The sequence below is a fragment of the Mus musculus genome, chromosome 9, assembly GCF_000001635.26.
Source record: "Mus musculus strain C57BL/6J chromosome 9, GRCm38.p6 C57BL/6J".
Taxonomy (NCBI): Eukaryota; Metazoa; Chordata; class Mammalia; order Rodentia; family Muridae; genus Mus; species Mus musculus.
Genome location: NC_000075.6, coordinates 119,095,359 through 119,120,749, shown reverse-complemented (window position 1 = coordinate 119,120,749; position 25,391 = coordinate 119,095,359). Strand labels below are relative to the sequence as shown.

Here is a 25,391-nt window from a genome sequence, read left to right as displayed (position 1 = left end):
ATTGTTACAGTGTATCTATTTCTGCCAAATTGAATATTTGCTCTGGAGGGAAGAGAGAGCCCGCCATAAAGCTTGGGAACCTCTTACAAGCCACAAGATTTATGAGCGCCCCCCCCACCCCTGTGAGGTTAGATAAGCAGGGAGCCATCACTGACGGAGAGGAGACTCTTCTCTCCCTCACAGACGCCTGTGAGGAGGGGCTCCTCATTTGTGACCCCGAGAGAAACCTCAGTAAACTCAAGGGTTTTCCAACTTGGTTGGAATGGTTACTTAACTCTGTCCCTGGGGCCTTTCTGGGGTGATGGGATGCTGGCTCACATCTCCCCAGGAAAAGTCATGCAACAGGCACGGACCACAGCTGGACCAAGGCCAGGCAAAGCTGCCTGGGGCATGGAGGTGGGGTGGGGGTGGGGGTGTGGGGTGTGAGGTGGGGGGAGGGCACGCATAAGTAACAACATCAAGGTCCAAGCAGGAGTGAGAAGGCTCATGAGGACTGGATGTATGGATGGAGGCTATCTGGCCCTGTGCCATAGAGATTATCTTGTGGGCAGAACTTTGAGAATGGTGCATTTGAGCTGCAAAAGGTTTGGGTTTTTTGGTTAGATGGGTACTCGTCACCTACACTGGCCTCAGATTTGTGTCACACCTTCTCCCTTTGCCTTCCAAGTGCTGGGATTACAAGTGGAGGGCCACCACACCTGACCAAGACCAGAGGCCTGGAGACAGAACAGACAGTAAAGCTGGGAGGCTGGCTGGAAGGTTGCCATGGTGACGTGAGCAATGCAGAGTACCTGGTCAAGGGCAGCCACGCGTGAAGGGTGGCAAGCTGGCAGAACTCATGCACTGAGCAAGGCGAGGAGGGCAGGGACTCTGGCAAGACTCTGGAACCTCGATGGGAGGGAGGAGAGGGGCTGTAGACTGAGCGTGAGGGACCACGGGGACAGCCGAAGGAGGTAGGCCTAGGCAGAGCACATCATCATGAAGTAGGGAAGACTGACCCTGTAGCAAACTTACCAAGTCCCAGAGCGAAGTACGGAGAGGACGGTGGGAGGACACGCAAGAATCGGCTGGTGGAGGTGGTGTTCTGTAGAGCGATCACCATCTGCGAAAAGGAAGGGGCTGTGGCAAAGGAAGGGGCGTGGCAAAGGAAGGGGGCATGCTTTCGGCCAGCCAATGGTGCATGGCATGAGGTCAAGAGTTACTGATTGGCAGACTGGTTGGTTGGTTGATTTCTCTTTCTGTAAGTGTGTGTGTGTGAGTATGCATGTGAATGTGTGTGAGCATGTATGAGTGCGTTTGTGAGTGTATGAGTGTGTCAGTGTGTTTGTGAGTGTGCAAGTTTGTGAGGGTGTGTGTATGAGTGTGTGTAGTTTGGACATCAGAGGACAGCTCATAAGAGTCACTTCTCCCCTTCTGTAGCTTCTGTGATAGAACTCAGGCTGTCAGGCTTGCTGGCAAGAGCCTTCATCCACTGAGCCACGCCACCACCCAAAATTCAAATGAGATGAGAAGGAAGAGGGTTCTGAAAGAAATAAGCTTGGTCGTATGCTGGATATTACTGAAGTGGGGTGATGGGTCCATGGGGACAATTCCATAGTAAAATTAAAATACAAAGCTGCGCATGGTGACAAGCACCTGTATTCCTGGCACTTGGGAGGCCAAGGCCAAAGGATTGCCATGAGTGTCAGGCCAGCCTGGGCTGTGTAGTGAGTTATAGTCCAGCATGGGTTACAGAGACGGGCCCTGAGTGAAGAAGTTTTTTAAAGCTCTCCTCCCCCAGTTAAAATAAAAAGTAAAATGAATACTGGAGTTGATTCTATGCTTTTTGAGGTGTTTAAAATAATAGCTACAGTCGTCCTAACCGTCAGTGCTCAATGGGATTGGAGTTAACTCAAGAAGCCAGCAGGAACCCAAATCTGTAGACTGCTAAGCACAGTATTTACACAAAGCCTACTGCGCTGGTCTGTTTCAGATGTCAACCTCATACAACCTACAATCCTCTGGGAAGAGTCTCAGTGAGGAGTTATTTAGACTAAGTTGGCCTGTAGGAATGTCTTTGGAGGGTTGTCTCCATTGTTGATGAAGAAAGACCTAGCCTAGTGGGTGGCACTGTTCTCTAGGCAGGGGATCCTGAGCTGTACAGGAAAGGAGAGAGCTAGAGGAAAGCAAGCAGGCAGGCTGGAGAGAAGGCTCAGTGGTTTAAGAGCACCGACTGCCTTTCCAAAGTTCCTGAGTTCAATTCCCAGCAACCACATGATGGCTCACAACCATCATGTAATGGGATCTGATGCCCTCTTCTGGTGTGCCTAAAGATAGCAACAGTGTACTCATATAACTAGAATAAATAAACCAGAAGGAAGAAAGGAAGAAAGGAAGCGAGCAAGCAGGCAGCCTGAGCACATCTGTTCCTCTCGGCTCACGACTGTGAACCTGAAGTGACCAGTTTCTTGGTTCCTACTTTGACTTCTCAGGGTATGGAATTATAAGCTGAGTAGAGCTTTCTCTATGTTCCTTTGGGCCCGAGTGTTTCTATCTGTGCAGCAGAAAGGAGCTAGAGCCTCACGTAGAGCCTCTCATACACTTGAAACCATTTGCGAACACTACTCATAACACACGGAAAATGCTACATTAATCGTTCTTACCCCGTGTTACTGAGGGGACAAGAAATGAGCTCAAAGTGACCAGTGTAGATGGGGGCATAGTGGGCTTCACTACTCAAGACACAAGCAAGGCTCACTCAAAGTGAACCTGTGGGACATGAGCAAGGCTCACTCAAGGTGAGACGGTGGGACAAGGCAGCAGGGGTCACACATCACCTTATCCATGAGGGTTCATCTCGGTGCTCAGCATAGAAGACGTTCAAGTTTGGCTTGAACTTAGAGTTTACACACGCGTGTACACACAAACACACATACATACTTTTTCAGCACTACTGTTGACTGACTCCACGTGATGGGAAATTTGCAGATGATGAGGCTGACCACACTGTTTACCAAGCATCTGCTCTGGGTCTCCTCAACCCGTTCATCCAGCGAAGGGGGAAACTAACCAGGGCCTGGGAGATCGTTCCGTCAGTAAAGAGTTTGTGCAAACTGGAGGACCTGGCCTCAGGATGATGGCTTCTGAGAAACAGCATCCAAGCCTGACCTCATGACTATGCACACACACATTCACACACATGCACACACACATTCACACACATGCACACACACATTCACACACATACACACATTCAGACACACACATTCATATACATGCACAGAGACATAGACACACATTCACCCCACACACACACATATATACACACACACATTCACACACATACACACATTCAGACACACACATTCACATACATGCACACAGACATAGACACACATTCACCCTCCCCACATATATACACACACATTCACACACAGGTACACAGACATTTACACACATTCATGCACATGCATATACGCACATATATGCACACATACATATACATACACTTTCACACGTATACATACATGCATGAGCAAGCAAGCACACAGAGAGAGAGAGACAGACAGAGAGAGATACAGAGAGACAGAGAGACAGAGGGAGACAGAGACAGATACGGAGAGACAGAGCACGCTGAGTGAGAAGCAGATTCAAGTTGCTTTCCTTCCCTGGTGCGGAGTTTTCTAGCTGTGTACTTAGCAGTAGTTCTGCCAGTCTGCTAATCTGAAAATCTCTTCCTAGATGCCCAGGAGTAGCAGGGACTCTTAACAAGGTTGACTCCATAAACTGGCCTCTCCCGGAGCCCGCTGCCCTCTGAATCTGGGCTGGACACTGGCCATACCCAGTGCTCAGCTGTAAGACAGGACTTTCTGGGCCGCAGTGTCAGGGCACACTCACACACTGCTGCCACAGCACCTCTGACACGTTAGGCTCCCCTTGAATTTTCCCTGCCTCAACTCCAGGGTCAACTGGTGCTTCGAAGATTTCTGGCTCCTTTTTTATCCCTTCTCACATACCCCACTCTGGTTGCCTCCACCACCCAGTCCTGGCAGCACCACCGTGGCTAGTTTTATAAAATGCTGGGTATCAAACCCAGGGCTTCACACGTGCTCGACAAGCGCTGAGACACATCCCTGGCCCTGTTACTTCCTTTCAGTGGGAAGCGGGACTTAAGAACTTAAATCTAGATAGTACATGTGCTACTCACCACCAGGGCGACATTACTTTTCTCTGTGTCTGTGGGTAAAGCTAGGGAATAACGTAGGGGTGCTTGCCAGTGCATCTGTATTTATGGTATGTGTGCACACATCTTTTATGGTGCGTATGTGTGGATGTCTGTGTTTGTGTACATGCAGGAGCACTGAGTGTTTCAAGGAGCATGTGCTGCGTGTGTACTTACACGTGAAGGCCAGAGCTCAAGCTTAAGTACCGTTTCTTGGGAGCCCTTTGTTTTGTCAAGTGTGTAGATGGGTTATACGTATATACATGTGTGTAGATGGAGTATACACGAGTGTGTGTATACCCGTGTGTGGATGGATTTACATGTATACTCATGTGTGGATGGATTTGCGTGTGTACCCCTGCATCTTTAGAAACCAGGAGTCAGCCCCGGGCATTTTTGCCTATGGTTCTCCATCTACCTTTTGGCACAGGATCTCGTGCTGAACCCAGCACTCACTGACGGGCTAGGCTGTCTAGTCAGTGAGCCCCCAGGATCCTCCTGCCTCCACCTCCCAACGCTGGGATTGGAGGTCTGCACCACCGTGCCTGGCTTTTCACACTGGGTGCTGGAGTTACCAAATCGGGTTCTCAGGCTTGAACAGCAGACACTACCCACTGGGCCATCTCCCAGTCTACACGCTTATTAAAATCATAAGCCCACGCCTGTACCTCCGCTACAACCCAGCATCATCAAAGTCATTCTAGCCTTCCCTCTTTCCTTATTTACAAGGAATAGAAGCTATATAATGCAGCTATGAGGCAGGTTATTTTCATTCGTACACAAATATCAATGCATATATCGTCTTTATGAGTTTAAAAATGTTATGTGTGGGGGCTGGTGAGATGGCTCAGCGGTTAAGAGCATCGACTGCTCTTGCTAAGGTCGTGAGTTCAAGTCCCAGCAACCACATGGTGGCTCACAACCATCTGTAACGAAATCTGATGCTCTCTTCTGGAGTGTCCAAAGACAGCTACAGTGTACTTACATATAATAAATAAATATTTAAAAAAAAATGTTATGTGTGTGTGCATGCGTGCATGTGTGTCGGAGGGTATGTGCACGTGAGTGTGGGTGCCTGTGGAGGTCAGAGCTATTGGGATCATCTGGAGAGTTACAGGAAGTTAGGATCTAACTGAAGTAGAGTCTGGGATTCAATCTTAGGTCCTCCACAAGAGCAGTAAGCACTCGTACTGCTGAGCCATCTCTTGGGACTGGTTTATTCTCATGTGGCTCAGTCTGGCTTCTGACTCCCACCCTCTCTCCAGCTTCCAAGCACCCAAGGACTGGAGTGCTCCTCTCACTCAGCTTAAGTCCCACGTGCTAGCTAGCGACAGGTATGCCGGGCTGCCTTTGCCTCCTTCAACAGACTCCAGAGGCAAAGTCGCATGGAAAGCCGCCCTAAGGAGCTCCGGAAGCTGGGTGACCGGCGAGCGCATGCGCATTAGGCTTTCCCGGCTTTCCTGTGTGGTTCAGACATTCCACCATGTAAAGAAACAAGGGATCTACCTCGTAAACGGGTCCAATTTCGTAATCTGTGAAAAATCCAACTGATGGCTTCGCCAGGAACACGGGGGCATCTGTACAGCTGTGGGAAGGGAGAAAGACTGTGAGCTTCATCATCTGTCTGACGCAGTTGAAAGCAGTGACTCATTCAGACAGCGGGATGCGGTGGCACATTCCTATAGACCCAGCTCTTGGGAGGTGGAGGCAGAGCCATCAGAAGTTCAAGGCCTGCCTCGGCTACTCTACCCCCTCTCGCGAAAAACTGAAAAGTAAAGACATAAACTCATTTACGCGGTCAAAGGTGTCCACAGCAGGCTGTTTGTTGGATTTTCTGGTTGATGCTTACTAAGTAGGTTACAGAAAATTTTAGGGCTGAAAAGATGGCTCAGTGGCCAAGAACACTTACTGCTCTTCTGACAGCCCAAGCTTGGTTCCCTGTACCCACGACATCAGGTAGCTCAACCACCTATAACCCCAGCTCCAGGGACAGGGATCAGATGGACTCCTTGTATTCCCCACACCCCCACATAATTAAAAAAAATCAATTAACCTCCAAGGCTAGAGTCTGTTGAAGGGCTGAGTGAGAGGAGCATTCCAGTCCTCCCGCACTTGGCAGCTGGAGAGAGGGTGGAGAAATAGCTCAGCCATCAATGGCTGGGCTCAGAACCAAAAATATAAATTAACCATAAAATAATAGTAATTTTAAAGCACGATCCATGTTTTGTGAAGACAAATATATTGGGCTACTTCTAGAATTTTCAATATGCATAAGGAAATTCTAGGAGTTTAAATAACAACATGTTTTTGGGGATTTTTAATACAGTTTTCCTTTATTTCTTTTAAATTTGTGTGGCTGCACCTCGCCTGAGTGGGAGGGGTAAGGTGTGGGGTACACACGGGTGTGCCTGCATTCAGCTAGGGGAGGCCGGGGTGGGGTGGGGTGGGGATGGTGTTCCTTTGTTCTTTGCCTTGTTCTGTAGAGACCGGGTCTCTCACCGAACATGAAGATTGCTGCTTCAATAAAGCCAACTGCTCAGTGAGCTCTTGGGGTCCCCCTGTCTCCACTCACTCCCAAACACTGGAGTTACAGGCGCAGAACCAGATTTTGATGTGCGTGACTGGGATTTGAACTCAGGTCTCCATATTTGCGCAGCAGTCACTCATGCCTACCGAGCTATTCTCTGGGCCCCAGCTATCAGTCTTTTAACTTTTTCATTCATCAGTGTGATTATATCTCATACTTGGAGACACATCGAACTCATAGATGAAAGGATTCGAGTGTGATTTGTTTCAAATTCGCTGGGGTGAAGAAGTGGGTGCAGGGTTGGAGGAAGAGAGAGTTTTCCTTGCGTTGAATTCATGTGGGGATGGGGGTCCCATGAGACTATGCCATGTCTGTGGTGTTATAACTGACCTATAATGGCCATATAATAAACTACACGTTAAATGCTTACAATTTTTCTTTATAAAAGATACATTAATAGTGTTAACAGTACGAAAGCAACTCATTCCTTCAAGACAATTACTGAAATATGGCCAAAGACACATTTGTCTCTCTTTTTTTCCTCAAAGATTTATTTACTATGTATACAGCGTTCTGCTTGCATGTATCCTGCAGGCCAGAAGAGGGCACAAGCTCTCATTACAGATGGTGGTGAGCCACCATGTGGTTGCTGGGAATTGAACTCAGGACCTCCGGAAGAGCAGACAGTGCTCTTAACCGCTGAGCCACCTCTCCAGCCCTCACATTTGTCTCTTAAAGAACAGAAGAGTCACAGTTTGTCTCTGTTGTGCACTGCTCGGGTGCCGTGCGCATTTTGATGCTAACTCTGCTTCCCCAAGAGGGGCTAACCTCGGACAAGGAGTGAATCACATACTCAGGCGACTTCACGGGAACCTTCTCCCCATTTTCACTTGTAAAATAAAGGCTAGGGCCAGTGACTAGTCAGTGGAAGGGAAAGGTGGGGCTGAAAGTTTTAGAGAGAGAGAGGGAGAGAAAGGAAGGGAAAGAAGGAGAGGAAGTAGAGAGGAGGTGGAAGGAAGAAGGAGCATGTGGCCTAGAGAAACCGCAAGTTGCAAGGGATTTCCATAGACGGAGAATAGAGTAGCTAGGCTCGCAGCTTGTCTTCATATTAATTGAGTTGTATTTTCCCTGCATGGGCTTATTGGCGTTGGAGATTTACCGAAACGTAACTAAGAAAATGTTTAATATTGCTATCACCCAAGACATGTGAACCCCTTACACAATGGTCTACCATCACTGTCGGGTTGGCTGGATTGAGCATCACCTCGGATCCTGGTGAAGCACGACTGTAGATGTCTGCGAATGTTCCTGGGGACCTCCTTAGACCAGATCCAGAACCTTCCCCAGGCTCACGCCAAAGCTCAGGTTTCCTGGGACTCCGAGGGAAGAACTCACCTCCACTCAGGCTCTGCATTCAGGGATGCTCTTCTCTCTGGCTTGCTCAAAGGGACGATGAGAGACTTGCCTCCATGTGGTGTGTTAGGCGGGAAAAACCGAGGGTTTTTCAGGAAGTGATTCCTGTTCTCCATGCTGGCGAGCAGCCGCCTGTCCAGGGCTCTCTGCGGCACCTGCAGGTGTTCCATCCACTTCTTATTCTTTGGCCTGCTTGTCTTCTTTGAAGCACAGGAAAGCACAGTTAGTAACAGGCAACAGGACATCGGGGCTTGTTGCCCTCTTGGTCAACTGCACGAACCACAGACGGCAGGGCAAGTTGTCTGGGTTCCTTCCCTCTCACCGCCTCCCTGCACCCAGTGCCCTAACATAGCTCAGTTCTAACCTTGACAGAATCTGTGGTCCTCTCTTTGGCCTTCGAGATGGAGCCCAAGCTGTCCACGGTGTACTCAAAGTCGTCACACTCTGTGAGCTGCCTGCAGTGCTCCTCAGCCTCCCTGTCCAGCTCTGACTTGCGCAGGAAACGCTGCTCACAGCTAAACGTCAGCTTTGAACATCCAAGGGTGGATTTGTCTGTGGCACCGAGGAAACACACGTTAGTTGTGTCGCCGTAAGGAAGGGCATGTTTCTGTTGTGAGCAAGGAAAGCCACCAGAGCCACAGTCAGGTCACATGCTCCTCAAAGCCTTCAGTCTCGTAACACCAGATATTGCTGTTCAATGCATGAGTTATTCCTGGGACTTATTCCATGTGTTTGAGACATAGGGCTAGGGCTGGAGAGATAGCTCAGTGGTTAAGAGCATTGACTGCTCTTCCAGAGGTTCTGAGTTCAATTCCCTGCTGGGAGTTCAATTCCCAACCACATGGTGACTCATAACCATCTGTAATGGGATCTAATGCGCTCTTCTGTTGTGACTAAAGACAGCTACAGTATACTCATGTAAATAAAAATATCTGAAAAAAATGACACTCTTATAAAGAGAGACAGACAGACAGACAGGCATAGGGCTAGTGGTTAAAATAGCTCTCTGTTTTCCAGCATGGCTAATTGACAAAAACAAGCAAATCATTGCTAAGCACATACCCCAAGTGTGAGCAATGTTTAAAAATAATTTAATTTTTATTTTATGTGCATTGGTGTTGAAGGTGTCACATCCCCTAGAATTGAAGTTAGACTGTCATGAGCTGCCTTCTGGGTTCTGGGAATTTAACCTGGTTCCTCTGAAAGAGCAGCCAGTGCTCTTAGCCACAGAGCCATCTCTCCAGTCCCCCAACCCCACCCCTTTAACTCTTTTCAAGTTTTATTTTTACCATGTCTTATTTATTGGGAGCATGCACATTTCTTCCTACATGTGCGAAGGTCAGAGGGCAACTTTCGGAAGTTAGGCCTGGAGACCAAACTCAGGTCACCTTGGTGACAGGTGCCTTTACCATCTGAGCCATCTCTCTACCCCGTAATGTAAGCAACATTAAAAAACAAACAAATGAACAAACAAACAAACTTATGTGTGGACCCAGCATTTGCTTTTTTTCCCACATCTCTAAGACCACGCTCCCTGGGCTAGACGGGGACTTCTGATACTAGCAAAAGGGTAAAGAGCTGCCCCAGCCCAAGTCTTACTATAATTCCCAGGAAGCGCTCAGGGAGGGAGCAGTCTATATTTCCCAGCCAGGCACTAACAAAGCACTGAAGTGGCTGTGGCAGAGCCTCTCAGCACAGCTGACTCTGCAGTTTCCTTCACCCTCAGGTCCCTACCCCACAACAGGGACAGCTGCAAAGCTCCAAAGAGGTCATGGCAGGGCCCCAGTCCCTGGGACTGCTGGGAGTTTGTCTTTGCTGCCAGGCATGGTTAAAAATGATGCATGCATACAGGCTTCACAGTGACCCTTGGCCCATCCAGCAATGCTTACAAACTCTACCTCCTTGTGTACGGAGGCCTGCACTCGGCTTTCCATTCCTTTGCTCTTAGGGTTTGCCTTCCTGGTTACAGGAAATGGGCCCAGCATCACAGCTTGCCCCCACCCCCACTTTGTTTTCCCCTTCCTCCCTCTTTGTCCCTCTGGCCCATTCTTCTCAATGTTTGAAAAAGCTTCTCCTCTCCTCGGGCTTCAGGAACTTGATTGGTTGTTGATCTGAGTCTCCTGCCCTTCCTTTGCTGGATCATTCAACAACATCTAAACTTTTTTTTTTTTTTTGACTGCTGAGCAGCCAACCGGGCACATCAAATTCCACATGGTGGAGATAGAATATTTGTCTTGAAGGAACTGAACTAAGGAAGATAACAACTATATAAAGGGACAGGAGAGTAACTAAGTAGCAGAAACTAAGTTGCAGCAGGAGTGGGTGAGCTGGGCTGCAAGGGGTGGGGGTGGGGGGGGAGGCATGCCCCGGAGCTCCACCAGAGTGAGGATAGATTACCTTTGGGTGCTGGGCAAAACGGCACGGGATCAGTGTAGTAATCCTCTGTAGAGATTAAGTGATGTTTTCGCATTAACTTGCTGTCTAGACACCACCTGAAGGCTGTCTTCACTGCGGAAGAGAAGGGGACAAAGGTAATTAAGGCAGACCCAGGGACCCATGCCTCCAGCTCCAAGGCTACACTTCCCAGGTGAATTCTTAGAGTCCTGTGGTGAAGGCTTAAGAAACCAATGATTTCTCAGCCCCTCAGTCGAAGCTGACAAGTGGGCCAAGCTGTGCGTGGCCTTAATGGGGTAAAGTGGTACCATATGTGGAGTCCGTGGTGGCATGAGATCAAGTGTGGTAGATGCAACGCAAGCCCCAGTTCTTCGCCCTCTGTGTACATCTGTCCCTCCCAATGCCACTAGCAACAGGGTAACTGCTAGCCCTGAGTGTTTCCAGGTTCCAGGCATCTTATTAAAAGAACTGGAAAGCACAGGCAAACAGCAAAGCTGCAAGGACAGAGAGACACAGGGACGGGGCGCCCCACACTGTAAGGGCTCCCTGATTTAGAGCACCCAAGGGCCTTGCCTATTGTTTAGGGCTTCTTTTGTGGAGTCCAGGAGGAGGAGTTGGTGGCCAGGGGGTGACCTGTGAGTGGGTCTCGGTTTCCGTTGATAGATGTGGATTATACAAGCCTTCCTTTCTTGTCCATGTCCTTTCCCATGATGCATCTGATTTTAAACATCTGTGTGCCTAATTATGCTTATGAATAAGATGATCCATAGGAAATTTTCTGTAAAATTTCACTTAGAGGACAGTTTCCCTTAACCATACATGGACCTTGAAATTGGCTCAGGCTCCCTCTAGTTTTTGGACATGTTCCAAGACATATATGGCAACAGGGAATTATTGTTGGGGGTGGGGTGGTGGTATTCATTGCATTGTTTGGAGTGGGGTGTACATGTAGCTTGATGCAGGTGTGTGGGGGTGTCTCAGGTTGTTCACTGTTAGGAAGGCAGCCTGTGTTTTGTCTCAGGCCAGGCAAGCGTTCTGAGTTGCTAGGCAGTCCCTATGACTCTTGCAGCAATACAGTGTCACTCTTTGCCTTTCACTTTGGCCAAATCATGGTGGCAAGGGTTTGAGATGTGCTGGTATGGTGAACTCTGGACATCAGCAGAGAAGAACTTCCTTGTCTCTTCATCTCAGACACCAGCATAAAAGCCACATGGAGAATAGCTGAGCCTGATCTATAGCAAGCAATAACCATAGCTTCACCCAACTCACATCGACCTAATGACACACCAGAGAAAGCCACTTATACTGTTGAGTGGAAGTTGATGTTTGCAATTGATGACCCCAAAAAAAGATAGTAAACACACACACATTATAATATATAATATGTAATATATAATATGTAACATGCAACACATGATATATTTTATAATATATCATATCATGTTGTATAACATACAATATAATTAATATATACTATATACGGTTTATAACACTATTGTCTAGAAACACCAACTAGAAATGGGTACCTTTGGCAAGTGACATAATGGAGGTGTGATCTTATTCTGGCAGATGTGAGGAGGATGGTTTTGTTAAAACAGACTTTCGCTGCATTTTAATTACATGTGTTTGTTTTTTTAGTGCGTGTCTGTGGGGGGCCTGTAGGTGCCACGGTGCATGTGTGGAGGTCAGAGGACAACTTGCAGGAGTCAGTTGGCCTCCTATCAGCGGGTCCTGAGGTTTGAACTCTGTCTGCCAGGCATTACACACTGAGCCATCTGCTAGCTTTGGACTCTGGAGTAGTTAAAAACTTGCACACAAACTGAGAAGGCCTGAGTTTCCATGTCCCTCTGCCCCTGTGCGTGTGTAGCTTTATCTGTTACTGTCGTCTTCCCAAGAACAGCACGCTTGTTGCCAACAGTGAGCCTCCGCTGACATGCCACCACCACGCAAAGCCCACGTTTTAAGAGAGAATGCACCCGTCGTGTTACAGTCTGTGTTTACACAAATCTATAATGCTATGTATGGGGGGAGTCTTCTTGTGCTGTGTTAGAAGTTCCTCTAGGGACCAGGATGCAGCCCAGTTGGTAGAGTAGCTGCCTGGCATGCATAAAGCCCTGGGGTCGATTCCCAGCATCCGGCGATAAAGGTGACAAAGTGAGCAATATTATCTGCCCTCATGGGTGCTGACAAGGATCAGGAGATTTGGCCTACAGTTAACAATCAGAGCTTGAAGCAGAAACTGCTCTGGGCATGGCAAACAGGAGGGCGTTGAGTACAAAGTATCCAAGGGCTGAAGAGGGAAAGGCCAGGGAACCTCCATGAACAATAGCAGTTGGCATCCCTGAAAGCAGTACGTCATCTGAAGGCAGCTCCAAAATAGCCTGGCTGGAGAGATGGCAGGGCTAAGGGAGCTTGCTGTTCCTGCACATGTCTGGTGACTCACAAACTGCCTAGGACTCCAGCTGCTGGGGCTCTGCCACCCTCTTCTGGCCTCTGTGGGTAACTACATTCATGTGCATAGACCCATCTAGATACACATGTATAGATAACTAAAATTCAATCGGTCAATCAGTGGACAAAAATCCTGATAGCCAGTAAATAACCCACAAGTTACTTCTTGGGCCTCATGGTCTCTTCTTCCGGAACTCCCTGGGGTCCTTTCCTGATGGATCCTGGAACTACAGAAGGTGCGATTTTGGAAGTGATGGCCCCGACCCCTCCTTTGGTAAGGAAGACTTGGGTGGAATGGATACCATCCAGCCTAGTTTCAGGAGGTTTAATGATGACCACATGTCAGGAGGAAGGAAGGACAGTCCTCCTTTCAAACTTTCTTCTCCGTCCTCCCAGGGTGCGGGGGTCATGGTGGGTTTTGGCCTTTGTTTTTCAAGCTGGCGTAGAAACTAATGGACTCCTATATAATATTTTACACACATATCATTGCACATCTTCAAGGCAGCTTTAAAAAAGATTTTTAAGAGAGTGTGTATACATGTGTGTGTATATGTGTATGTATGTGTATGCAGCTGTGTGTTTGTTTGTATACATGTATGTGCATGTGCGTACATGTATGCACATGTGCATGTGTGTTCACATATGTGTGTATGTGTATGCATGTGAGTGCATGCCTTGATGGGGTAGGTAGGGAGAGCAATGCTGACAAAGGCCAGAGGTAGAGTTATCCGTGGTTATGAGCTTGGAATTGAACTCAGGTCCTCTGCAAAAGTGGGCCATGCTCTTCCACTGAGCCTTCTCTCTAGCCCTCACCAAGTCAGTTTCTCTAGCACATCTTGGAAGAGTCTCTTTCCATACCCGACCTGGACCTGTAAAAGCCTTGCCCTCATGATGGTCTTCCTCCTTCTGGGATGGAAGGCCTCACTGACCCTATGGCTACCGAGCACAGCTCTGCGAGGAGCTGCTTGCTTGTTCCAATCCGCAGAAGCCAGTGTAGAGCAGTGGCCAGCAAGAGCAAGAATGAGCACACAAGCCGTCCACCCATATGGAGCAGTGAAAGGTTCCTCACCTTGTGACAGGGAGAGGCGCTCTGTGCCTGGGATAAAAAAAGGCAGCTGGCTGTCTCCATCATTGGTTCTGTACATGGGAAATGTGCCCTGGGGTTGCCTGGCCTGCCCTGAGTTGCAGGGACCAGATGGATGTCTGTAAAGATGATCTGGGGTTTTTTTTTCCCCTCTACCACGTTTGAATATAAAAGAAAGAGGGCTGGAGAGATGGCTCAGCGGTTAAGAGCACTGACTGCTCTTCCAGAGGTCCTGAGTCCAATTCCCAGCAACCACACGGTGGGCTCACAACCATCTGTAATGGGATCTGATACCCTCTTCTGGTGTGTCTGAAGACAGCTACAGTGTATTCATATACCTAAAATAAATAAATAATTCTTTGAAAAAGCACTTGCAAGATGGAGACAGGCAAATTCCTGGGGCTCACTGGCCGGCCAGCCCAGCCTACCTGGCAAGTTTGACAGGAAAGGTCAGAGGAGAGGAAGCTATGGTTTGGCTGCTGGAACCTAAATGAGATCTCTGGGTCAGGGACCGATGTTGCACCATGGCTTAGAGAGTCACATGCTGGCCGTGTGGGACCATGCACACTGAAGTGCTTTGTACTGGTTGGGCTGTCAGGTCTGCAATTTTCTCTGCCGATGTTCAGAACAGAACAGTGGCGTGAATATAGTACAATACCAACAGCTGCAGAGGTGGAGGTAGGCTGGTAGACAGACAGACAGACAGACAGACACACTTCACACCTACCTGGGGGCAGTTTGACAGGGGTCTCCACAACCTGTAGTCTGCTCTGTTTGGTGGTGTGTTCTGTTTCTGCAATATCCCGTGCACGGGCCTGCATGATATGTCTCTCCAACATGGCGGCTTCATCCAGACGCTGTTTATAGATGGCTCGCGCCTGCGAATGGGCATTCAAAAATGCATGGAAATCTGACAAGATCCTACATTTTGTCTCTACCCTGTGCCTCTCCACATCAGGGCTTTCAGCCAAGCACAGCTAGCTACACAACTATCAAAACCCTCTGGTCCAACCCACCAGACTGAACTCTGAGGTCACGGGAAGGGACTGGCAGTCCCACAAGTGTGCTCAGTAAGAGCCAAGCTCGGTCCTCTCCCTCTCGGTTACACAGTCAAGAGAGCTGCTGCCCACACTGGGAAATGCAAACCCATTTGGGTACAACAGAGTAAGGCTACCCAGATCTTGATTCAGGCAAGGCCCGGTCTAAGTCCATTAAACATAGCCAGTGGGCAGCCTCCAGCTGGCAGCCTCTATTCAAGCTGTCGGGAAGGGCTCACCAAGATGGCATCCTCTTTTGTAGAATCCACATCAGTGTACATGAAACCATGGGTCAAAGAGAAATGTAGTTGGGTGATGTGCTACCCAGAGAAATGCACTGCTTTTATCTTATTTTTTTATTTTTTGAGAAGGCTGTAAAGATGACTCTGCTCTTAACAGTACTTGTGTTGGTCTTCCAGAGGACCGTGTTCGGTTCCTAGTACCCATGCCAGCCAGCTCACAACTGCTTGTACCTACAGGCCCAAGGGAATTGAAAATTGTCTTCTGGCCTCCACACACATGTTTAAACACACAGAGAGACACACATACATACACACAAATGAAAAATAGTTTTAAATGTTGTGTGTCTGTTTTAAATGTATGCGCGCGTACATGCACATGCAGAGACTGGAGGAGAGTATTAGGGGCTCTGTTTTATCGCCCTTCACCTTATTCTCTTGAGACAGGGTCTCTCGCTGAACTTGGGAGTAGGCTTGATGGCCAGCCCTCCCAGTAGTCCCCTACCTCCACCTTAGACAACGTTGTGTTACAGGCAGGCATCCGCCATGCCCACTTTTAATATGTGTGCTAGGCCCTGAACTTGGGTCACAAACTCACTGAACCCACTCTCCAGGCCCCAACCTACAGAACTTTCCAAGTCACTGGGTCCCTGTGTCACCTCCTTCACCTTCTGTGACTCAATCCTGCTTTCTTTTTTTTTTTAACCCTTGCAAACCTCGCACCCCCAAACTCTGCCATGTTGGCATCAAGAGGTCCAACCTGGCTGCCCCAGCCTTTGCTTCAACTTCAAGAATGCTTAGATTGACAAGCCAGTCAGCCATGCTCCTAGCATCTATTCTCGTACTGGAAGCTAAGTATTCACAGGGCTGGGGCTACTAAGACGGTAGCGCACGGAGCGAACGCTCCTCGGTGTTTTGCTAGGCCTCAGACTTTAGTCACTCTTATTGTTTTCCATTTGTTTATCTATTTGGGGGCATGCATGCTATGGCGAGCTTATGCATGTCAGAGGACAACTCACAGAAGTCCATTCTCTCCTGTCCTGTGGGTCCAGGGTAGATAAAACTCTGGTCATTGGGCTCAGCAGCAATGCCTTGACCCAAAGAGCCACCTCTTCAGCCCTAGCCATTCTTTAAAGTAGATGAATGGGTATACAGTGGAAGAAAGGAGGTGGTGGCCGAGTCTTCTTGTAGACAGAAAACCTCCTCTGAGAAAGCAGAACTGGGACAAGCCTTGAACATCAAGTACTGTGAGTAAGTCCAGCGGGCTGTACCTTGGACTTTCCAGGACGCCCTGATCCTAATACTTGGGTGTGAGAGTCGGGACCCCACCCAAAGCCATCAGTTAATGGCTCTTCACTGAAGTAAGTCCCTTGATCCCCCAAGTCATACAAATGCCATGTAACGGAGGCAGGGTTCAAGCCCCAGTACGGGGTTTTGAGCTTAATCATCAGACCGTGCAGTGTTTCTGTAGACAGAACTGCGAAAGACCAACAGCCAGTGAGGCTGTGTGGCGCTCTGAGCAAGAGAGCCTGGTGCTTTCAACAATTTCTGTGGGTAGAGAAGCCCCGTTTCACAACAATTGAGATCCATAACCATCAAAAGACTGAAAATAAGGTGCCACTGAGTCCTGAGGCATCAGTGGGAGTCCTGCATTCCTCCCTCTGAGGCTCAGGGAACATTAGGTGGGGGAAAGCCCGAGGAAAGGTGGAGTAAGGTGGAACGGTGTTTTCTGGAAACAATTTGCTTACTGCGAGCTTGATCTCATTCTGCCATGATTACCTGCCCAAGACAGGGTCTGCCAATATCCTGCCACCGAGGAGAAGGGCTTAACACTTTGTGTGTGGGGTGGGGGTGGGAAGCATAGCTTACCAGCAAGCATTTTTACCTGCTGAGCCATCTTACCAACTCCTATATTTTCTTTTTCACAGTTTTGTTTGTTTTGCCTTGGTGGAGGTTGAGGGTTTTGTGTTACCCTTGCCAGGCAAGCACTCAACACTGAGGTGTACCCCACTCCCGAAGTATTCATGGCTACTGAATCCTCACTGCCTAGCATTGAGCATGGCACACAGTAGTCATGTGTTAGAAAGGAATGAATGATGCTAGGTTATGTCGTTTAAAGAGAGAGTAAAGGACAGAAAGGCGTGACAAAGAATAAGGAAAGATCCGACGGGCAGATACAGGGGAGAGTTGGGAAGGGAGTCTTCGACCGCAGGTCACAAAGAGGCAGGATCATTACACTTGACCCCAGTGCAAAAGAGGAAACCACGCTGCTGACCCAGAAATGTGGGCAAAAATGCCTAACCATGATTGGATCTGTCTGCACCAGTTGTTTCGTTTATATTTGCAACATATAATGTGCTTGTGCGCAGAGAAAGGCGCTGGAGATGTCATTTATATGCGTATGTATCAAGTTTGGATAGGGTTCTTCACTTTGGCGCGGCTGCATCCGGACCGTAAACCGGGATGCACCCACTATACCTGCTGCAGCTGGTCAAGGAACTCTTCGTGGCGCGCATCCTCACTGCCGCGGGCCTTGATCAAACTGTCGCTCAAGTCATCTCCGATCACCTGGGCGGTGTACAAGTTTCGGAAGACTCGGGCAAGCAGATGTGAGATTTCCTGCGTGCGCAACGAGGCGGGGCGTAGACGCAGCGTCTGCGGCTCCGGGAGTGGAGGGAGCGCGTGGAACCCGGCGCGGAGGGACCGCGTAGGGAAGCCGAAATGGCAATCATCCATTAAGACGGTCGAGGAATGCAAGGACTTCCTGATGGACCAGCTGAGACTGGCGGACTCGAGCTGGTGTGGGACAGACAAAAACTGGGTCTCCAAGGACGACATAACGGCCGAGGAAGCTGTGCATTGCTGCTCTTCCTTGCTCTCGGAATCCATGGCAACAGAGACGCTGCAGACTCCGGGTCCCACTTCTTCTTCCGGCTCCGCCTCTTCCGTCTAGCTTTTCCTTTAGAAGAGCGTCACCACTGTCGTCATCTAAAAGTTTGCATTCCTAACGTCCAGCTAGGTAATCTAGCTTAGCTCAGACTCACCATTCCACCCCCGCCTCCTCCTTAGCCTCCCGAGGGCTGGACATAGGCGAACGTCACTGTGAGAACTAGCGTCTCTTCTATATTTTCTTTGTAAAACTTTATTTTTATTTTGTGTGTCTCTCTGTGTGTATATATGTGCCGTTGCCCGTGGAGGCCAGAAGAGGGGGTCGGATCTCTGGGAGCTGCTAGGCAATTGTAAGCCACCTGACATGGGTTCTGGGAACTAACCCGCTGGTCCCCTGGTTCTTAATGGCTGAGCCATTTCTTCAGCCCCAGCATCACCCTTTTCAGAGACGGGCTTATTATGAAGTTTGATGGAAAAAAAGATTCACTGTTGTGCTGGTCTGACTGCATACAAAGCCGTGTTTCTTACTACCCAAGTGCCGCCATCCCTATTTTAATTTGCTCAGACTGTTCTTCACATATATTGTTGTTTGGTTGGTTTTGTTTTAAACAATCCCTTGTTTTTGCTTTTACTTTGACACAGCGTCTCACTCTGAAGCTCTCAGGCTGGGTTGGAGGTCACTTTTGAGACCTGGGCTGTGACTCTCCAGGAATCCTCCAGCCCTTCACTGGCAGCATTAAGTACCAAGCAATCAGCAAGTACAGACGGCCACTGTTGGTGAGCCGTTCTATGCCCTCCTCTGTACTGTGCACTTGTTGTTCTGGTTCCTTTCCTCTAGAGAACCCAGCCAATAGAGGGTGTGAGGCTGAGCCGCACACCTTAATCCCAGCGCTCAATGGGCAGAGGCTAGCAGATCTCTAAGTGTGAGTCCAGCCTGCTCTACAAAGCAAGTTCCATGCCAGCCAGGATTATTTAGTGAGACCCTTTCTCAAAAGCAAAATAAAATAAAATAAAAAGGGGGGCGCTGGAGAGATGGCCCAGTGGTTATAAGCACTGAGGTCCTGAGTTCAATTCCCAGCAACTACATGGTGACTCACAACCATCTGTAATGGGATCTGATGCCATCTTCTAGTGTGTCTGAAGACAGTGACAGTGTACTCACATACATACAATAAATATTTTTAAAAATAAAAAGATTAATTTTTCTTTTATGTGTATGGGTGTTTTGCCTATATGTATGTATGTGCACCATGCTGTCAGCTCTGTACCTCCAGATACCCTTGCCTAGGTAACACAGATGCCAAAATAGTCACTTTCTACTTAGGTGTGAGTTTGCTCGCCTTACAGCCCTGAACCCACTTCCTGAGTCGAGTCCCAGGATGTTCACCCACAGACCTGAGCCATTTCCGCGGCTCTTGGCTGGCCCCCTCATCTGTTCTTTGAGGGAACCTTACTGTCCAGAGAGTAGGAGAAGCAGAGAGCCTTGTTAAGGTGTGCACCCGGAAGGAGCAGGCTCTGGCTGCCTCTCTGCTACATTCTTTCCTGCAAGGAAGGAGTTCACCCACCCAGGTGAAAAGCCCACGGCCGGCTCTAGGTACCTGAGACTCTGGGAGCATTCCCCAAATATCCTGAGTTTCCAGGACCATGGCAGGCCTCCTCTCTAACTGCCTGCTCCTAGTGCTAACTGGAATGTGCAGCAAGGGGAGCTTGAGAGAGGAACGAACATGGGCAGAAAGGCCATCTGTCTGGTTTTCGACACACACACACCCCCGGTTCCCAGTGTTCCCAGGGAGGGGCTTTCTGTGGGGAGAGTAGCAGAGTAGCAGCCGAGTGGGCGTGGCCCTGGCAGCCGAGTGGGCGTGGCCCTGGTGTAAGGGACCGTCTCCCCAGACCGAGGGATCCTGTCACTAGCAGCTGACTCCACTGTGGAAGATGCCCGGCAGGGCATCGGGAGAATTGACTCTTGTTGCTCTTCTGTGCTTTTCCACTCTACCCAGGTGACCTCACAGAAAGTCCCAGGGAGGCTGAGCCTGTCACAGAGATGTTCCCCACCCCTCTTCTCTGCATGTCCCATCTTACTGTCCGCTCAGCTGACCCGTCTAAGCCAAAGTCTCTCACAACGTCAGCCCTTCTGGTGGCAAAGGCCACTCCAGCTGTCCTCCTGTAGGTGGCTCTACAACTCCCTCCCTGCCTGTCACCCCTACTTCTCTTGCTTTCCACTGTCCTCTCTTCACCCCTTCTCTGTCCAACTGTCCATCCATCCATCTGTCCATCTGTCCGTCTGTCCAGGCACCTACCCAGGAGACTCTGTGAGCATAAAGGGAAGTCCTGATGAGCCTCTTTGTTCATGGCATAGTCTCTTCTGCAGCCTGTGATTGTGTTTATTTATCTGTCTCTTGCTTTCACACACACTTCTTTCTTTCTTTTTTTTTTTTTTTTTTTTTTTACTTTCATACGTGAAGTAATCATGAGTCACAAAAACAAAATCTGAAACAGTGCACAAAGGAAACAAACAATGTGCCATAGGCTCATCATCCCAGCTCCTTAGGAACCGGAGGCAGGAGGATTGCAATTCAATGTCTGATCAGGCTACAGAGAGAGTTCAAGGACAGCCTGGGCAGCTCAGCAAGATCTGGTCTCAAATGACAACTGAAGGGATTGTCGGAGGTGTGAGGCAGTGGGGGAGCGCTTGCCTGACAGTCGAGGTGCCCCAGGTTCAATCCCCAGGACTGACAATAAACTGCTATTTAATAAAAGTGTTCTCAGTTCTTTTTCCCCCCAGATAATTAGATTACCAGATTGATACTACTTTTTTCTGCTTATACAAACATCGATATCTATAAAATATGTTTTTGTTACTTAAAAAACACAATACCATACTATTTGTTATGGCCTTTTCTTCAATTACTCTATCTCAAATTACAGGGGCTGTGTTTGTTTATTTGTTTGTTTGGTGTGTTTTGGTTTTTGTTCTACTGTAAATGCTGCAGTCATGAAGATCTTTGCTTGTGTTTGTACATACTTTGTATAGTTTTTTAATATTTATATGTGTGTGGGGGGAGTAATATGCTAGAATTCCACAGCCAACAGTATGTAAATGTTAGCATTTGGCTCCCAGAAAGATTGTATCACAGTAGAGGATCTTTGCTTGTGTTTGTACATACTTTGTATAGTTGTATAATATTTACGTGGGTGGGGGTAATATGCTAGAATTCCACAGCCAACAGTATGTAAATTTTAGCATTTGACTCCCAGAAAGATTGTGTCACAGTAGATGCCCTATGGCATTAGTGCTTCTGAGCATTTGTTTGTTTTATTTACTATGTAAGCAGGTTCATGTGGAGGCCAGAGGCCAGAGGTCAGAGGCCAGAGGTCAGCTTTGGCTTTTGTTCCTCAGGAGCCATTTGCTTTGTTTTCTCGTTGTTTATGTGTTTGCTCGTTGGAGGCAATGTCTCACTACGTGGCCCTGGAACTCATTATATACACCACATTGGCCTCAAACTCAAGAATCTGCCTGCCTCTTTTTTTAAAAAATAATTATTTATTTATTATTATATCTAAGTACATTGTAGCTGTCTTCAAACACACCGGAAGAGGGCGTCAGATCTCATTATGGATGGTTGTGAGCCATCATGTGGTTGCTGGGATTTGAACTCAGGACCTTCAGAAGAGCAGTCAGTGCTCTTAACCGCTGAGCCATCTCTCCAGCCCCCCTGCCTCTGCCTCTTAAGTGCTGGGATTAAAGGTGTGCACCACCACCTCCCAGGTCATGTCTGTTGAGACCCTCTCCTCAGCTATTTTAAATATGGACATTTTAAATATGCTTTTGAATCATGTCTTGAATTTTATCCCCATCCCCACATCTCTCCCCTGAACCACCTTGTCCCTTGGAGGTCTGAAAGTCTCCAGTGGATCCAAACCTGGTGCTAAGGACCATCCTGTATTCCAGAAAACCGACCTGAGCCCCCCAGGCATCCTTGAGTTCTCCACTTCCCTTACAGCTTCCACCCTCAGTCCTGTTGACTCTGTTTTTTAAAAAAACAAAACAAAACAAAAAAAAAAAACAAAAAAACCAAACAAGAGCTGGAGAGATGGGTCAGGGGTTAAGAGCACTGTCTGCTCTCCAGAGGACCGGGGTTCAATTCCCAGTACCCATGTGGCAGCTCACAACTGTCGGTAGCTCCAATTCCATGGGATCTGGTACCTTTGCAGACATACATGCAGGCAAAACACTAATGCTTGTCAAATAAAAATAAATGAATCTTAAACAAAAACAAACCACGTTCGTTTTCATCTGTGTGTGTCTGTGTGCGCTCACGTGATGTCTGTGAGCTGCGTTCATGCGGGCACCTGCAGAGCCCAGAAGATGACGCCAGGTCCCCTGGAACCCAGGTCCTCTGCAGGAGTGATTGATACAAGCTCTCAAGGTGTCAGCAGCCAAGGCTTCTCTCCAGCTCTGCTCTTGAAAGCTTTCTGGATTCTTTCCTCTTTCATCTGCAGAGAGCCCTGAGAGGCCGAGGCCCGCCTCCCCCCTCCCCCCGCCCCCCCATGAATGACTTGATGGCAGGAATCCCTTCCCTCAGGCTCCCTGCTTTAGGCCCTGCTCGTCCATCCTTGATGACCTCTTCCAGCCACCAGAGACTTTCCCAGTGTGACTCAGAAGAGGTGTTTCCTCCAGAGAAGCTGGAAGAGCTTGCGAGGCCTCAGACCTCTCTGTGAGCTCCCATCATGCCCTCTCTTCGTGGTAGCAACACTGCAATGCATTTCTCCAGTGTGCCACTCTCCTTGAGCCTGCTCCCTCTGCCTGGAATCCTTGGTCCCAGGCCTCGCTGCGCCCTACTCTCTCACTTCCTTGAATCTCCTCAGAGTTACCTTCCCACACAAGCCTGCCCCAATAACCCCGGCCTCTTCCCACATCACCTCCTTGTCACTCAGATTCCACCAGGATCACTTCTTGTGTTTATTACAGCAGCTCTTTTCTTTCCATTAAGATCTAAGCTGCATGACAGCAGGAGGGTTCTTTTTATGTATTTTAAACACTGACGATCATTTCCATGTTTCTATGTGCCCAGTGGATGATAGATTCTTTTTTTTTTAAGATTTATTCATTATATGTAAGTACACTGTAGCTGTCTTCAGACACACCAGAAGAGGGAGTCAGATCTCATTACAGATGGTTGTGAGCCATCATGTGATTGCTGGGATCTGAACTCACGACCTTTGGAAGAGCAGTCAGTGCTCTTAACCGCTGAGCCATCTCTCCAGCCCCAGATGATAGATTCTTAACAGATACGTATTGAAAAAAGAAAATAGAAGTTTCCAGACACAGGTTTTAGTGTCTTCTTCAGTTGGGTGGACTTTGTCACATGGCTTTTCCTGGGGACACACGAACAACCTTCTTTTTGTTCACCTCGGTTATGGCACCAGTGGCAAACTAAGGAAATGATTGCATTTGGGAGCCCAGTAAGCTCACTGGGGTCATGGGTGAGCCAAAGGCGACTGGGTCACTCACGGAGAAGCCAGCCCACAGCAGCCTGCGTGAGGGCTCATAAAGAGTCACCTTACGACTCCCTGAAGCTTGCAGGCAGCTTCACCAGGGCCTCCTCTCCCTCTGCCGACAATGTGTTCTCTGATTAGAGAAACCTGGAGAGACCTTGTAAATTTTGTGACTTCCTGAGCCTTGCAAGTTTCTTTAGCTTCCTGAGACGTCCAACCCCTCCAAGAGGGAACTTTTCAGGTCAGAGGAGATAGCTATGGAACATTTTCCCCAGACTCATGAAGCATGAAGCAATTCCCCTACCGCGGCTGGCGTAAGCGAAGGAGAACACTGAACGTCCACATTAAAGCCGACGCAGTTCCATTCCCTATGAATGCTGATTAATATAATCTCAGAAAAGAAATTCTCAATTGCCAGGTGTGGTGGCGCATGCCTGGCCCCAGCATTCAGAAGCAGAGGCATGCAGATCTCAGTAAGTTCAGGACAGCTGGAGCTGCAAAGGGAAACCCTGCCTCATAAAACCAAGTATTGTATGCCGGCCCGTGGCCTACATGAACCGGGTACACCTGGGAGGCAGGCTGGGGGCTGAAAGAGACTTTGATGGCAAGAAAAAGATAATGAAGCCAAGACAAACGTCTGTCTGATCAAATTCTGCAAGTTTATTAAGAGACTGTGCTTATAAGGGGGAAGGCCCATCCCCCCACCCCCACCCCCCAGTCCACTCTTGGTGCCTGGAGCCATTCTGTAATGCCAGCAGCACTTGGTCGCCAGGCTGGTTGCTTATTCAGGAATGTCTCAGGAAGACAGGTTCAGCCTCTCTCAGGGCAGTTGTCACTTCAAAAGGAGCCAGCCAAATTGGAAAGCTGCACCGCAGGTGGCCCCACCTCAGTGGTGACAAGGTCTGTACTAGCCTGCTTCAGGCTGGGGGAGGCTACAACCAAGAGGAAAAAGGACAAAGGAAAACCCTAAAGAGCCCCGTGCTAGCCTGAGATTACCAGGGCTGCTGCAACGCTGTAGCCCATGCTGGCATCTGATCCTTGCGCAGGAGTGACGTCAGCCTGATATGGTCTGAGGAGTCTCCCTTGCCATCACTGTCTCTTGGGGCAGGTGACCTTCCCATCACCTGTTGAGGCTGTTAGACCTGGGTCAGGACCTGCTGCACCAACGTTCACAGAAGCAGGGGTGTGCCCTCAGACCAAGAGCCTCTGTGGCTACAGAGATGTATTAGATAGGCCACCGAGAGAATGGCTGTGGGCAGGTGAACTCTAGCTCAGAACCCTAGGCAGGCAGTATCAGTGCCACACTCTCAACATCTTCAGTTTACCCCAGAGCAGACAGTCGTTCCTGGTTAGAGAGAAGCAAAGTGACTTGCTCAGATTCTCACACCAGGAAATTGTAGAGGCAAGACTTAACACAACCCCTTCACCCTGATGCTCCGGCACTTGGGTTCTAAAAGACAGGGAGAGCACTGAATAAACTTCACTGGCCTCACCCACCTGGGCTGGTCTTGGTTTGAGTTTCATGGGGGAGGGGCTGAGCAAGACAAGCCCTGGAGCCTGACCATCCTGAAATTTAGCATTCTTGTGCTGATAGCGCGCACACATGTCCACGCTGTCCTCGGAGTGAGGGATAGCGTGGGGGCCAAGGGAACTGACTCTA

General features: G+C 48.7%; 1 protein-coding gene across 9 annotated transcripts in view; it reads right to left on the bottom strand.

Annotated features, from left to right (window-relative positions):
- The window catches only part of Dlec1 (deleted in lung and esophageal cancer 1), a 45,803-nt gene extending 27,497 nt beyond the window's left edge, over window positions 1–18,306 (bottom strand). For 4 of the 9 annotated variants that reach the window (XM_006512152.4, XM_006512155.4, XM_006512154.4 and 1 more), the window contains exons 1-7: window positions 17,825–18,304; window positions 14,798–14,948; window positions 10,539–10,649; window positions 8,506–8,693; window positions 8,124–8,341; window positions 5,708–5,786; window positions 1,015–1,102 (exon numbers count right to left, since the gene is read on the bottom strand). In XM_006512152.4, coding sequence (XP_006512215.1) covers window positions 1,015–1,102; window positions 5,708–5,786; window positions 8,124–8,341; window positions 8,506–8,693; window positions 10,539–10,649; window positions 14,798–14,948; window positions 17,825–18,235 — 1,246 coding nt within the window. In that variant the 5' untranslated portion in view covers window positions 18,236–18,304. Of the gene's footprint in view, window positions 1–1,014; window positions 1,103–5,707; window positions 5,787–8,123; window positions 8,342–8,505; window positions 8,694–10,538; window positions 10,650–14,797; window positions 14,949–17,824 lie in introns of all 9 variants that reach the window. The other 5 variants (NM_001368820.1, NM_001368821.1, XM_006512158.4 and 2 more) reach the window with 4 other exon arrangements.
- Between the last annotated feature and the right edge of the window lie 7,085 nt (window positions 18,307–25,391).